The sequence below is a fragment of the Capsicum annuum genome, chromosome 11 (assembly GCF_002878395.1).
Source record: "Capsicum annuum cultivar UCD-10X-F1 chromosome 11, UCD10Xv1.1, whole genome shotgun sequence".
NCBI lineage: Eukaryota > Viridiplantae > Streptophyta > Magnoliopsida > Solanales > Solanaceae > Capsicum > Capsicum annuum.
Genome location: NC_061121.1, coordinates 225217029 through 225231415, shown reverse-complemented (window position 1 = coordinate 225231415; position 14387 = coordinate 225217029). Strand labels below are relative to the sequence as shown.

Sequence of the window (14387 nt, the reverse complement as noted above, 5' to 3'; positions counted from 1 at the left end):
TCTTATTTGAATTGAGTTATAGTGTTATATGAACTTGACCAAGTTTTAGTTCCACACCTTTATTTCTTACTTGTGCAAATTTTTGTACATTCAAAAATAATTCCATCCACGTTTGTTTAAGAATATTGTTGTAATTTTTTTGTTTCATTGTTTTGAAAGTATAGTTATATATATACAATAATTAAAATAGTGTTATAAATATATTTACATTATGATATGTATTAGGATTTGAAGCATCTGTCTTTTACTCAGACTAGGAGTAAATTTTCCCTATAAATAGAGAGTTTTGTTCATTGTATTTACAATCTGATAATTTCTCATCCCTCAAGAAAAAATTTTCCCTATAAATCTCTCAACCCTCAAGAGAAGAAATAAGAATCAATCTATCTGTTCTCTACTTCCTCTTTATTCTTTATTTGTCTCATAACAAATAGCTAATTTATCCTTTTCATATATATTTAAGATTGACTAACATGATAATCTATCTGTTCTCTACTTCCTCTTTATTCTTTATTTGTCTCATAACAAATAGCTAATTTATCCTTTTCATATATATTTAAGATTGACTAACATGATATACACGTATAGAGCACGTACACTTAACTAATTAATAGAATGCCTAAAAGTGGCATTACACCAACTTATTATGATATTTTTATAGATTCTTTTACACTCTCGATTACTTCAATTTTTTTAATTAATAGATTATCTACTCTCTATGCTCGATTTTACTTAAATTGGGAGTATTATTTTTCAATTTTTTTAATTAATAGATTATCTACTCTCTACGCTCGATTTTACTTAAATTGGAAGTATTATTTTTCAAGTTATTGATAATGTATTACACATTATTGATAATGTATTACACATCATGAATGTTTATCCATAGATTGTAGATAATTTTTATATAGGTGATTCAACATTGTAAAAATTCGCATAAAAGCTAAATTCAAGAATCGTTTTAGCCAAATATTACTGACTGTAAATCTACATTTGATGAATATTTGTTTTAAATTATTAATTGTTTTCCTTTTATGACACAATCTTTTCTTGAAGGAAAATTAATTAATAGGTACGTATTTTCTAGCTAAACAAATAAGATAAAATATATACATATAACCAAAAATGAAAATCCTACGTGTAAGATATTTTTGTTTTATCTTAAACTGATTTAATTACTCAATCTTATCCCGTTAATCTTGGTCATAATATATTTACTAATTTTGATTTGTAGATATCATCTCAAACACAAATACTATTCAAATATTCAAATTCAAATACTATATTATAAAAGGTTCACAAGAATTACAGTATCAAAGTTAATTCAATTTCGTCTCTTTTACTTGGTATGTTTTCTTTTATTAAAAACTGTAATTCAAAATTATTTCATCTCTTTGAATTCTGGGTGATTTTTTTTATACACTATAACAGTATGAAAATTAAATCGTGAATATATATATATATTTTTACGTTATTAGTTTATGGAACTTGAAATCTTTCTTTTGTTGTTTCAACAATGTATATAATAGTATATTCAATACTTGAAAAAGCCCTTCATGTTTAATTTTGCTTGTAGGTTTCTTGTTTCAATAATTTATTTGCAGTTACTTACCATACTCTTACAATTTTGTCTATCACAGGAATTTTCGATAGTAATCAAGTTTTGTGGCCAGTTATGACATCGAGAATTGCAAGCACTTTATTGGGACTCGTGCTACTATTCTCATCATGGGAACCATGCATGGGAACAAATGGCGATTACTTGCCATACAAGGATCCTAACAAGCCAATCAACACGCGAATAATGGATCTGATGAACCGTATGACGTTGGCAGAGAAAATCGGTCAGATGACACAACTCGAACGGAAGAATATGACAGCTGACATTGTGAAAGATTACGCGATTGGTAGTTTGCTGAGCGGAGGTGGAAGCGTGACAAAATCTGAAGCGACAGCGCGGGAATGGATTGATATGGTGAACGAATTTCAAAGAGGAGCATTGTCTAGTCGGTTAGGGATCCCTATGATTTATGGGATTGACGCTGTTCATGGACATAATAATGTTTATAAAGCTACTATTTTTCCACATAATGTTGGACTTGGTGCTACTAGGTAAGTTTTTTTCATCTTTCAAAATACTTACATTTAACTTTTATACATGGACAGTCAAATAATTTTAAAAGTAATTATTCATAACCATTTGTGAAATTAGTAACCTAACAAATATTAGGTTACGTAGCAAGAATCCTTTCGCTCGAAAATTATATTGCATGGACAAACATTTTTTAAAATTTATATGCTGAAATCTTTTGATTTTTTTAATATATTTACCTCTTTATATTTCAATCAAGTTTTGGTATATGCCTTTTATTTTCTTTGTTTTTATTAAAAAATGTATACACTAGTTTTAGTTAGTGGAGGCTATACTTTGTTGTTTCTTTTTTTTTTTTTGTTATAAAATTATTACCCCTAGCCAATGCCACTAAATTATAATCCTGTATTAAAAAAAAATTAATGGTATAATTTTCCCAAATTACATAATAATTTAATTTCTTTTGCTTCAAATTTTGCAGAGATCCAAAACTTGTGAAAAAAATAGGTGCAGCAACTGCTCTTGAAACTAGAGCTACTGGCATTCCTTATGCTTTTGCTCCATGTGTTGCGGTATAATTTAACATGTTATAATAAATTATAAATAATCATTAAGTTACCAATTATTTAATGTACTTTATATGTGATCTGATTAGACTAATACTTTTTTACAGGTATGTAGAGACCCAAGGTGGGGTAGGTGCTATGAAAGTTATAGTGAGGATCCAACAATTGTGAAAGAAATGACTGAAATTATACCTGGTTTACAAGGGGACTTACCTCCACATAAAACAGGCATTCCTTATGTTGGTGGAAAGTGAGTTAATATTTACTTTTTTTATTTTATTTTGGCATCTTAATATTTTTAGTCAGTCGATTAAAAATATTTAAAATATTATATTTTCTTGTATGATGGATTATATTCGATGTATACTAAGTGTACTCAATGATTATACATTGAATATACTGAGTTTTCTTAGTATGAGGCGATAGGGCTTTACCTGAACCCTTCGTTGAAAAATTACAATTAGGTTTAATGGTCACTAGAATTTCTCACTATGTGGCTTAAAGGGGTCCATCCCAAATATATATATATATATATAGTATTATTTCAAAAAACTTAAATTTTCTATATCTAAATTCATTGTCAAAATTTTACTTTTTTTTTCCTAATAAAATTAATTGTTTATTTTTTTATTTTTTTTTTAGAGAAAAGGTAGCAGCATGTGCAAAACATTTTGTTGGAGATGGTGGCACAACAAAAGGGATCAATGAGAACAACACGGTAGCTGATTGGCATACATTGTTAAGCATTCACATGCCTGGTTATTATCATTCAATCATTAAGGGAGTTTCAACTATTATGGTCTCTTATTCAAGTTTGAATGGAGTTAAAATGCATGCAAATTATGATCTTGTTACCAAGTTCCTCAAAGACAGACTAAGATTCAGAGTAATAAGCCACTTCACTAATTTTTTTTATTATTGTTTATTATTCATGCAATGTTCGTTATGTGTATTGGAGCCTAACTATATCCGGACTCGCCCCCTATAGCTTCTTTCTTTACCAAGACCTCTGGTTAAGGATGAAAGTTGTTTATTTTTCATCTAATGTCTGATACGTATATTGGAGCCCGACTATAGGATTCACCCCTATAGCTTCTTTACGGAAGTCGACTATATTCTTTACCGAGACCTCTGGTTAAGGATGAACGATTTTTATTTTTCATCCAATGTCACATACGAATCTGTTTACTTTTCTCTGTTTTCTATTACTTGTGGGTGTCGTATTTATGTTAAGCCATCTTTTTCCATGCTTTACTATGAATTTGCTTAGTATTCCGTATCTCGAGCTGGGGGTCTATCGGAAACAACCTTTCTACTTCTTTAGAGGTAGAGGTATGGACTGCGTACATCTTACCCTCCCCAGACCTCACTATGTGGGAATACACTAAGTTTGTTGTTGTTGTTGTCACATACGTGTATTGGAGCCTGACCATAGCTGGATTTGCCCCCCATAGCTTCTTTACCAAAGTCAACTACATTCTTTACCGAGACCTTTGGTTAAGGATGAACGGATACATGTATTGGAGCCTGACCATAACTGGATTCGCCCCCTATAGCATTCTTTACCGAAAGCGACTATATTCCTATCTGAGACCTCTGGTTAATTCAAGGGAACTTGAGACCTCTAATTATCGATGGAGGGGTACTTACCATTCTACCACAAATTTTACTGACTTTGAGAACTAATAGTTTTGATTTGTTTTTTGTAGGGATTTGTTATCTCAGATTGGGAAGGAATTGACAGAATTACCTCACCACCTCATTCAAATTACACACATTCAGTGTTGGCTGGGGTTCAAGCTGGCATTGACATGGTTAGTTTTCTAGTACTCTCCCTGGTACTTTCTCATATGTCATTTATTAGATTATTGGTGTTGCACTTCTTTCTCATCTTTTTCATATGTCGTTTAAACTTTTGGTGTTATACTTCTTGACTTCTTCTCATCTTTTTCATATGTTGTTTAAACTTTTGATGTTATACTTCTGATCTTTCTCATGTATCGTTTACTGGTTTTTATTGTCGATTAAACTCTTGATTCTGTATGTATTCTGATCTTTTTCATATGCCGTTTAAGCTCTTGATGTTGTACATCTTCTGATCTTTTTCATATGTCGTTTAAACATTTGATGTTGTACTTCTTTTGATCTTTCTCATATGTCGTTTAAACTTTGTGTTGTACTTCCTCTGATTCTTTGATTGTTTGATATCATCTCGACTTTGCTCAAGCAACAAATATTTTGGACCATGATTCTTTTAGTGGGTAAATGATCGATAAAAGGGATCGAGGGAGTATACTATATATTAAGATGCGAAATTTGAATTTTCATCTGATTATTTCATGTTTTTTTTTTTTTGCAGATCATGGTCCCTATGAACTATACAGAATTCATTGATACATTGACCTCTTTGGTGAAAAATAATTTTATCCCCATGACCAGAATTGACGATGCTGTGAGAAGGATCTTGAGAGTCAAATTCACCTTGGGCCTTTTTGAGAATCCTTTGGCTGATTATAGATTAGTTAAACACGTCGGAAGCCAGGTCAGTCTGATGCACAAAGTTTCTCGTGTTTTCCATAAATGCATAAAGTATAAGTATCTCGTGTTATTCATAAATGATAAAGTTTCATGTTGTTTTGGAAAAATGCTCGATTCACTTAATTTTGAAACAAAACATGAAAAAGACACAAAACATGAAAAAGACCGTCTGATGCATCAAGTATCTTGTGTTTTCCATAAATGCATAAGTATCATGTTGTTTTGGAAAAATGCTCGATTCACTCAATATTGAAACAAAACAAGAAAAAAGCAATATCTCGTGCTTTCCATAAATGCATGAAGTATCAAGTTGTTTCAGAAAAATGCCAGATTCACTCAAATTTGAAACAAAACAAGAAAAAGGCAGTCTGGTGCACTATGTATCTCGTGTTTTCCAGGAGAAAGGCAGTGTTCACTCAATTATCTTAAAGTCGTTGTAATACTCTTTCTATTTCATTTTATGTGACGCTATTATTATTTGTTGAAACAGGCACATAGAGATTTGGCTAGAGAAGCAGTTAGAAAATCACTTGTGTTGTTGAAGAATGGTGCAAATGCTGATAAGCCTATGCTACCATTGCCTAAAAAGGCATCAAGAATATTAGTTGCTGGAAGTCATGCCAATAATTTGGGCTATCAATGTGGTGGTTGGACAATTACTTGGCAAGGAGTTGATGGAAACAATGTCACACAAGGTATATATGTCTTACTTTCCTTCATAATCTATCTCAAAAAAAGAACGACGACTTTCCATATTTAGTAACTAAGACACATGAAATGAATGATGGAGTATGGTATATGACTTTGCTGATATATGTTATGCTGTGTATATTTTCGGTTTAACTTATCGCATAAAACAAAGATTGGACTTCTTTAACAGTCTCTTCCAATTCAATTTGATTAATTTTCGGTATTTTATTTTTTCAGGTACTACAATCTTGGATGCAATAACAGAAATTGTTGATCCAAGCACAGAAGTGGTGTATAGTGAGAACCCAACAACTGAATTTGTAAAGTCTAACAACTTCACATATTCAATTGTGGTAGTTGGTGAGCTACCCTATGCAGAAACAGCAGGTGACAGCAGGAATTTGACAATAACTCAGTCAGGAATTGACACAATGAGCAATGTATGTGGCAACACAAAGTGTGTTGTGGTGCTTATTTCAGGTAGACCAGTGGTTATTGAGCCATATTTGGGCAACATTGATGCACTTGTTGCTGCATGGTTGCCTGGTAGTGAAGGACAAGGTGTGGCTGATGTGTTGTTTGGTGATTATGAGTTTAGTGGCAAGTTACCAAGGACTTGGTTCAAGACTGTTGATCAATTGCCTATGAATGTTGGTGATAAACACTATGATCCACTTTATCCTTTTGGATATGGACTCACTACAACTAAAGTACAAGACCAAATTGCTTCTAGATAGATAATTAGAGATACACAAATAATTATAACTTTTTAGTACTAGTTTTAATTTTGATTTTCTACATGTTTCATTGTATTGCTATGTTTCTCGGACTCTTCAATAATGTCAACGGGTACGTATAGGATTCGTCAAAACTACTGTATTTTTGGAGAATCTGACACGGGTGTGGCATCGAAAGTGAAGAGTCTGCGCAACTTAGTTGTGTTGGCCTTTCTGGTATTAGATTTGAATGAATTGTTACGTTTTTACTTCATCTGTTTTGATATATGTATCTTAGTTTTCGGTTTTATATAGTCTGTCTCAAGAAGAATGTCGTCTTTTTATATCTAGTAAGTTCTTAACTTTAACATCCTCATTTTGTTGTTAGTGACACTCTCTTGTAGAAATGACGTCGTGTATTTAAGATTACAAGATTCACAAGGTATTACAAGGTTAGTGACAAGTTGTCAAGAAGGTGGCTCAAGAATGTGAATCAGTTGCCTATGAATGTTGGTGATAAACACTATGATCCACTTTATCCTTATGGATTTGGGCTCACTAAAAGTAAAGTACAAGACCAAATTGCTTCTAGATAGACAATTAGAGATGCACAAATGTTTATAACTTTTTAGAGCTAGTTTTGGTTTTGATTTCGATTTTCTACATGTTTCATTGTGTTGGCATTTCTGGTTTTAGATTTGAATGAATTATTACATTTTTACTTCATCTGTTTCGATTTATGTGTTTCAGTTTACGGTATTATATAGTAGGTTTCAAGAAGAATTTCGACTTTTTATATTTAGAAAGTTCTTAACAGTAACATTCTCAATGGTTGTAGTAGCGACGTGCAAAACCAAAGTAAGTTTCACTAAGCGAAATACAAGAGGATGAGTAATCTTTTTCTTTATCTCAACTAGTTTTCTTGAAAGTTTACTAAGTTCACATAATTTATGGCATAACTTAGTCAGTTATTCTCGCAAGTTCAGATAAGATTCAGACCGAGCTAAATGTGTCACTCGAACCATTGAGGAAGACTATCTCAGCACCAATGTTGTTAGGCATACTTGGTCATAATATTAGCACATTGAACTGTGCTATCAGACTATCAGTAGCAGCACAACGACATCAACGTACCAGTAAAATCTCACAAGTGAGGTCTGGAGAAAGTAAGTGTACGCAAACCTTATCACTACCTCGAGGAGATAGCAGCACAACAGCAGTAATTATCATTGCAATGAACAATATCAATGTTGAATTGAATAGCTAAATTTTCTAAACCATGTTATCAATCTCTATGTTATCGCCTTATGTAACCGTATTGAGTTTTCTAGCTCACATTTAATTTGTAACAAGATTAAATTAGTTATGTTGATTTACTAGAGTTTAAGGATTAATTTAGATAGTTACAAATTATTTGACCTGAGAATCAATTCGAGTTCATGCGGGGCGATCTACTGAAGAAGTCATCCAGGTTATGAGGAAGCTGATGGAGAAACACCGGAATAAGAAGAGGACTTACATATGGTTTTCATTGACCTTGAAAAGGCCTAGAACAAAGTCCCAAGGAAAGTTCTCTGGAGATGTATTGAAGCCAGGGGTGTATTGGTGGCTTGCATTAAGGCGATGAAGGACATGTATGGCGGTAACACGCGAATTAGAATGGTAGGATGAGACTTGGAGTACGTCCCGGTTGAAATGAGGCTGCATTAGGGATCAACTCTTAGTTCATCACTCTTTGACTTGGTGATGGATGAAATGATCCAGTACATTCAAGATGAGGTGCCTTGGTGTCTGCTATTTGCGATGACATAGTATTGATCAATGAGACATGTAATGGAGTTAATGCTAGGTTGGTGGTGTGGCGATAGACTTTGGAGACTAAAGGGTTCATGATGAGCAAGACAAAAATGGAGTATTTGCAGTGCAAATTCAATGAGGGATTCCATGAGGCAAGCGTGGAAGTGAGGCTTGATACATTAGATATCCCCAAGAGAGACAGTTTCAAGTATCTCTGATGTATAATCTAGGAAAGTGGGAATATCAACAATGACATCATTGTATTAGTGCGCCGTGGACGAAGTGGAAGCTTGCCTCCAGAGTCTATGTGATAAAAATATATCCCCAAAACTTAAAGATAAGTTTTATAGAGTGGTGGTTAGATCGACGTTGTTATATGGCAAAGTGTTGGCCAGTCAAAAATGTCCATGCTCAGAAAATGAGGTGAATATGTGGGCAGACTAGATGCGATAAGATTAGGAATGAGAATATTCCGGCTAAGATGGGAGTGGCTTCCATGGTGGATTAGATGAGGGAAATAAGATTGAAATGGTTTGGAAACGTGAAAGAGGTGAGGTGTGGATGCTCAAGTGTGGAAGTACGAGAAGTTGAATATAATAGGTATGAGAAGAGGTAGGGTAGATTAAAGAAGCATTGGGGAGTGGTAATTAAACATTACATGATGTAGCTTCAAGTTACCGGAGAGATAACCCTAGATAAGAGGGTGTGAAGAATATGTATTAGGATAGAAGGATATTTGGTAAGAATGTGATGTGCTTTTCGAGCAGTTAGGCTTGTAGGTGTTTATCATTGTACTAGTCATAAGATTGTCGCCTTGCTTGTGATATCTAGCATAGTTGGTCGTTTATTATGTTTCATTATTTGATTATTTCATTATTTTGTTGTCGTTCTTTTTTCTTCTTGTCGACTTTGTGCGGTTTTCCTTACTAGTTGTTGTATATTCTCCGATATTTCCTTCTCCTTTATACTTGAAATTGCTACACTTGGGCTAAGAGTCTTGAAACAATTTCTCTGCGTCCACGAAATAGTGGTAAAATCTGCATACATTATATCCTCCTCAAACTTTATTTATAAAATTTCACTCTATTTGATCAAAAAATAGAATTAAAGAAGGAAAAATCAATCAAGTTTGCTTATAGTGGAATTAAAACTATTACTGGATTCAGCGTGACTGTGTTTAACTGCACATACATATATGCATTTCATGTCATTTTAAAACCTTGGCCCCATCAAATTTCATATAAGTTTTGAATATCTAAATCATAGTCATTCCAAAATATTGAAACAATCTAATTCTATTTAACTTAAAAAATTAGTCAAATCAACTCTCTAAAAATGAAACATCATATGAAACCGGAGGAAGTTGTGCTCAGCCAGTTTGTGGACGTTTTATGCATTCCCATATGCAAATGCAAAAGTGGGTTACACACAAGCTATTTAGCAGCATAACATCTTAAATAAACCCTGTTGTTCGGACCCTCCAAAAATGTATAGCTTTTGAAAGATTAGATACCCACTCGCAGTATTCTGAAGAGTTCGAGGCCCTCCAAAATTATTGTCGCAACCTATGGCGGATCCTCCAAAATATGCATAGTTTTTGAGAGATCAGATACACACTCTTGCAGTGGTTTTTGAAGAATCCGAGCAAACATAGGATAAACGAATCACCAAAAGCAGATAAGTTCAAGCCAGAACATAAGATCCTAAAAAAACTCTTTACAATATCTAGAATAGATCCTAAACCATCAGAATTGTTTCTGAGGTTTGTCTGTATCTACTTTGATTAACAAACTAAGACACGCTTTGATAACCACAAAGTAAGACATATTTAGAGACTTCCCTTATGTACACATTAACCAGCTATCAAAAAAATCACACATTAGACATCCTAGCATGCAGCAGCTACTCTAGTAGTTATGCGCAACACACCAAGTAATATAGCACTTTGCTAAGCAAAACACAGCCATGAGATGTTCAGAATGTAGAAGTAATGCAGTAGCTTCAAAACATTATAACATGAAGCTGTAAAGGTCCACAAGCAATACAAATATAATATGTCGTTCAAACACAGAAAAAAACAGCCCGATGCACAACACATCACGCATTCAAGCAGGATCAAGGGAAGAAACGCACCCCAAGGGAGTGTGTTGTGGGCGGCCTGCCCTAAGGCAGACATCAGTGACCTATAGGTCACGCGGAGGCAACTTCATCGTTAAGGTTCCCCTTCATGCTTCCTCAAATATAAATGCACAATATTAACTGGGGGAAAACTTTAAGCAGAAATAAGGCATACTCTCCAAAGGGTTGGAAATTCTGAATTAAGTTGTAAAACACATGCTTTAAAAAGAACAACATACTGGAATTAGAACACATTGGAGATGAAATATACTCAAATGGTTAGCTGAACATGCAGAAAACTAGTCATTTGCAACTACATGACAGAACTTCCAAAAGTGGTAGTGAGCATTTCAATTTTGGGCCTAATCTTATCTACACAATAACGAATAACCATATAATATCATCAAGTTGTATAAGCGTTGGTAGGTGTCTAAAGGTCCAAACAGACAGGTGCAAGGATCTAGAAATAAGCACAACATGAGTGGCATCTTGAATACATTCAGTCTATACATTTTTTTCACGAAAACTACAATTTGCAATAAAGTCAATAAAGCTCTACAACGCTTCCTAGGGCCATGTTGCTCGTTCTATCCAATAATCTTGCTGCATCCATGTCAGATCCTTCAAAAATGCATTACTTTTGGAGGATCCAACACGCACAACGATCACATTTTTATGAGTCTGAGAAGCATAGTCCTAGGGCATACTTCAATGGATCTTTATGATTCCAATGTAGGAAACTAACAGAACTTCTAAATATGCTTGCTAAGTTTTCCCTGAATAGATGAGAACATGCATCTAGTCAAATGAAGAAGCAAACATAATGTGGCATTTTAAACTCAAACACACCAGTCAAGATGCCATCAATACAATTTGAAACAGCATATCACAAAAACAATCACAGACTCATCCAGCTTTTTGAGAAAGGGCAAGTTTTAAAAAAGTTGCAGCACTAATAAAATGCTAGTGTTGTAATATCTACAAGAGAGCGCAAAAAAGAGTGATCTTTGTACCTTGTAGGGATTCTAAGAAGCTAAGTCATTTAACATAAATTTTACAGCTAACTAACTTGATTTGGAAGAACAAATAAAGCAGTAAACAACCACAGAAAGATAACATAGCGGAATAGCTGAATATACAACAGGATCAATCAGCTGGCTGATCTAGAAAGTCCAAAATAACTACATATCAACTGATGAAGCATCAACCAATAAAGCAATTGATGTATGAATACAGGGGCAACACATTATTAGCACAACTACTACTATTTTGTCAGAAAGATTAGTGCACCAACAACTTGTGTTATAGCAAGAATCAAATTTTATTTGATAATCATGGTGTTAGGACTAGGGGCAGGGAATAACTTGCTTAACACATGCAAGTCAGAAAGTGAACACGAGAAACAGTGTTTCCCGAGGCAGACAGGTGAGTTATGCGTAAGAACCTGTACAGTAATGGTGTAACATCTTGTGAACTGAAGTGGACAAGGGCTACAACATAAAATATGTTTCAAAGAAAGGGCAATGGGCTAATATCTTTTTCTTTATGTGGTGAAACAAGTATCAAGGGTGACAGAAAGCGGGACGATGTTTGAGGATCTATGTGAAAATTTGACTGCTTACAGTCTGCAGAAAATGTGTTGCCAGGAACAGCTAAAGTAGAATCAATTCGACCCTATATGTGTGAGAGCAAATTTGCGGAAACAAGACCTATATCGGCTAAGCCTGATCTAACTCTAATTACATTAAACTACCACACAAATCAATGAAACAATAACATACCCAATGTATTCCGACAAAGTGGCGTCTAGGGAGGGTAAAGTGTACGCAGTCCAATACAACTACCTCAGACTAAGTAGACACACAAATCAGTGAAACAATATTAGTAAAATCCAAACATTATCAGCTTAGACATAGGTAACTACAAATTCTTTTCAATCCCCAGTTTCTTGATAAGTGATAAAAATTTCTACATATAACAGCAATAACACCAAAATTTAAGTAAACAACGTACAAAGGGATCAAGCATCAGCACCCTCTGCAGACTTCCCTCCAAACGGATCATGAGAAGTTTCAGTATCCTGACCAATGTGGCGTTGCACGAGGCGCTGCAAATCAGCCATAACCTTCTGTTCACGCTTAGCCTTCTCCTCATAGTTAAACATGGCCAGCGCTCGCTTGTCTTCAGCGCTGTAAACTTGGTTTTCCTTTCTGATACGAATAGCATTCATCCTTTGATGCCTACTACCACTCATCACATAACCAAGACCCTCAAATTTCGAAATCTCATCAGCAGAAAGACCCACTTCACCTCTACGTGGAATACGTTTCCCTTGCTGAACATATTGAGCAATAGCATCACCTTCACCAGGCCTAAGTGCACCACCATAGCTAATATGCCCTTCAGCCCTTGGCAATGGCATTGGACCAACTGGAGCCTCATCTTCAAAATTACTCTTTTTCCTTGCCTCAATCAATTCTTTGAATTCAAGAACCTCACTATTAACTTCATCTATCGTTGCTTCATCACCCTTCTTCTCATTCGACTCCGAGCTCTTTTCAGCTACATCACTATCCCCATCCTTCTTTTTCTTACTCTTCAAAACACCCTTTTGCTTCTTACTAATATCAGAACCATTAATTTCACCATTTTCACTTTCACTTTCGCTTTTACTCTCACTCTCACTTGAATACCTTCTCTTTTTGCTTCTTTTCTTCCTCCTCCTACTACTACCCTTTTTATATCTCCTCTTACTCTCTCTTCTCCTCGATTTCTTCCTTCTTTTTCTCCTTCCTTCTTCTTCCTCTGATGAATCATCATCACTAGACTCCTCCTCTTCCTCCGATTCGCTCTCATTTTTCCTTCTTGACCTCCTACTCCTACGTCTCGCGCTCAATTTCTTCCTCCTCTTCCTAGAATTCCTCTTCACGGACTCAGAATCTGATGACTCTGATTGAGATTCAGATTCCGATTCTGATTCACTTCCAGATACGTCCTTTTTCGATACATTATCCTTCTTAACCACCATATCTTCTTCAATTTTATCACCAAATTCATAAATCTCTTCTACATAATCCTCCTCGGCCTCGGCCTTGTTCCTAGGTGGACTAGGAGTGCAATTCCAGATACAATTTTTTAACTGTTTACGCAATTTCTGGCGCTTTAACCTACGATACTCCTCGAAATTCAAGCCTTTAAGTTCTTCATCAGAATCGGAATCAGCATGATCTCGATCAAGGTACGGTTTCTTACCTCTTCCGAATCTTCTAGGAGGTTCGTTTATAGGGCTTTGTGGTCTACGGTAACTGCGATTAGGAGAAATTGATCGGCGATTGGTTCGGCCGTTTTGTTGTTGTTGGCCGACTCTGTATGGACTGTATACCGGACTCCGACTCCGACTTACAGGGCTACGGCTGCGGCTGCGGCGGCGATGAGGCGAGTAACGGCGGTCGGAATTGTAACGGTCGCGGCGGTGGTTGTCGTCGGGGAATTCTACGGCGGAGGAGAGTCGACCCATTTGGGGATTAGGGTTATTGAATTGCGAAATGAAATAATGGCGGCCAGCGGGTTAATATACGGTGGCCCAATTAACATTTTGGTTCGTGGAAATAATCTATAATATAAAGATATATATATAATTGCTTCCAAAAGAGTTCATATTTATGTTATTTATACATATAATAAAGCAAAGAAGTTTGCATAAAATTATGTCAAGTGACATATTGAGAACTAGCTACTTGGTATTTTGGCAACAAAAATTTATTTTCTTGGAAACAAAATTTATTTTACTGATTAATTATTTATTTTATATATAGATTTTTAAATTTTCATATCTATCTATATATAATAAAACAAAGGAGTTTGCATAAA

General features: G+C 34.8%; 2 protein-coding genes across 2 annotated transcripts; one reads left to right on the top strand and one right to left on the bottom strand.

Annotated features, from left to right (window-relative positions):
- Positions 1–1239: 1239 nt before the first annotated feature.
- On the top strand, positions 1240–6874 carry LOC107846854 (lysosomal beta glucosidase). Its single transcript, XM_047399813.1, has 9 exons — positions 1240–1346; positions 1641–2112; positions 2574–2664; positions 2766–2908; positions 3301–3544; positions 4368–4472; positions 5018–5200; positions 5687–5891; positions 6124–6874. The coding sequence occupies exons 2-9, from the start codon at positions 1676–1678 to the stop codon at positions 6621–6623; spliced, it is 1908 nt and encodes a 635-aa protein (XP_047255769.1). The 5' UTR covers positions 1240–1346; positions 1641–1675; the 3' UTR covers positions 6624–6874.
- Positions 6875–10776: 3902 nt separating this feature from the next.
- LOC107847940 (NF-kappa-B-activating protein) lies at positions 10777–14117 on the bottom strand. Its single transcript, XM_016692558.2, has 2 exons — positions 12531–14117; positions 10777–11293 (listed from the first exon to the last, which is right to left on the bottom strand). Exon 1 carries the CDS (start codon positions 14032–14034, stop codon positions 12538–12540), a length of 1497 nt encoding a protein of 498 aa, XP_016548044.2. The 5' UTR covers positions 14035–14117; the 3' UTR covers positions 10777–11293; positions 12531–12537.
- Positions 14118–14387: the final 270 nt, after the last annotated feature.

Bases quoted from the DNA above. Each gene is read 5' to 3' on its own strand.
- LOC107846854 (XM_047399813.1), top strand. From the start codon at position 1,676: ATGACATCGAGAATTGCAAGCACTTTATTGGGACTCGTGCTACTATTC. The intron at 3,545-4,367 runs GTAATAAGCCAC...TGTTTTTTGTAG, and splicing joins AAGACAGACTAAGATTCAGA to GGATTTGTTATCTCAGATTG. The intron at 4,473-5,017 runs GTTAGTTTTCTA...TTTTTTTTGCAG, and splicing joins TTCAAGCTGGCATTGACATG to ATCATGGTCCCTATGAACTA.
- LOC107847940 (XM_016692558.2), bottom strand. From the start codon at position 14,034: ATGGGTCGACTCTCCTCCGCCGTAGAATTCCCCGACGACAACCACCGC.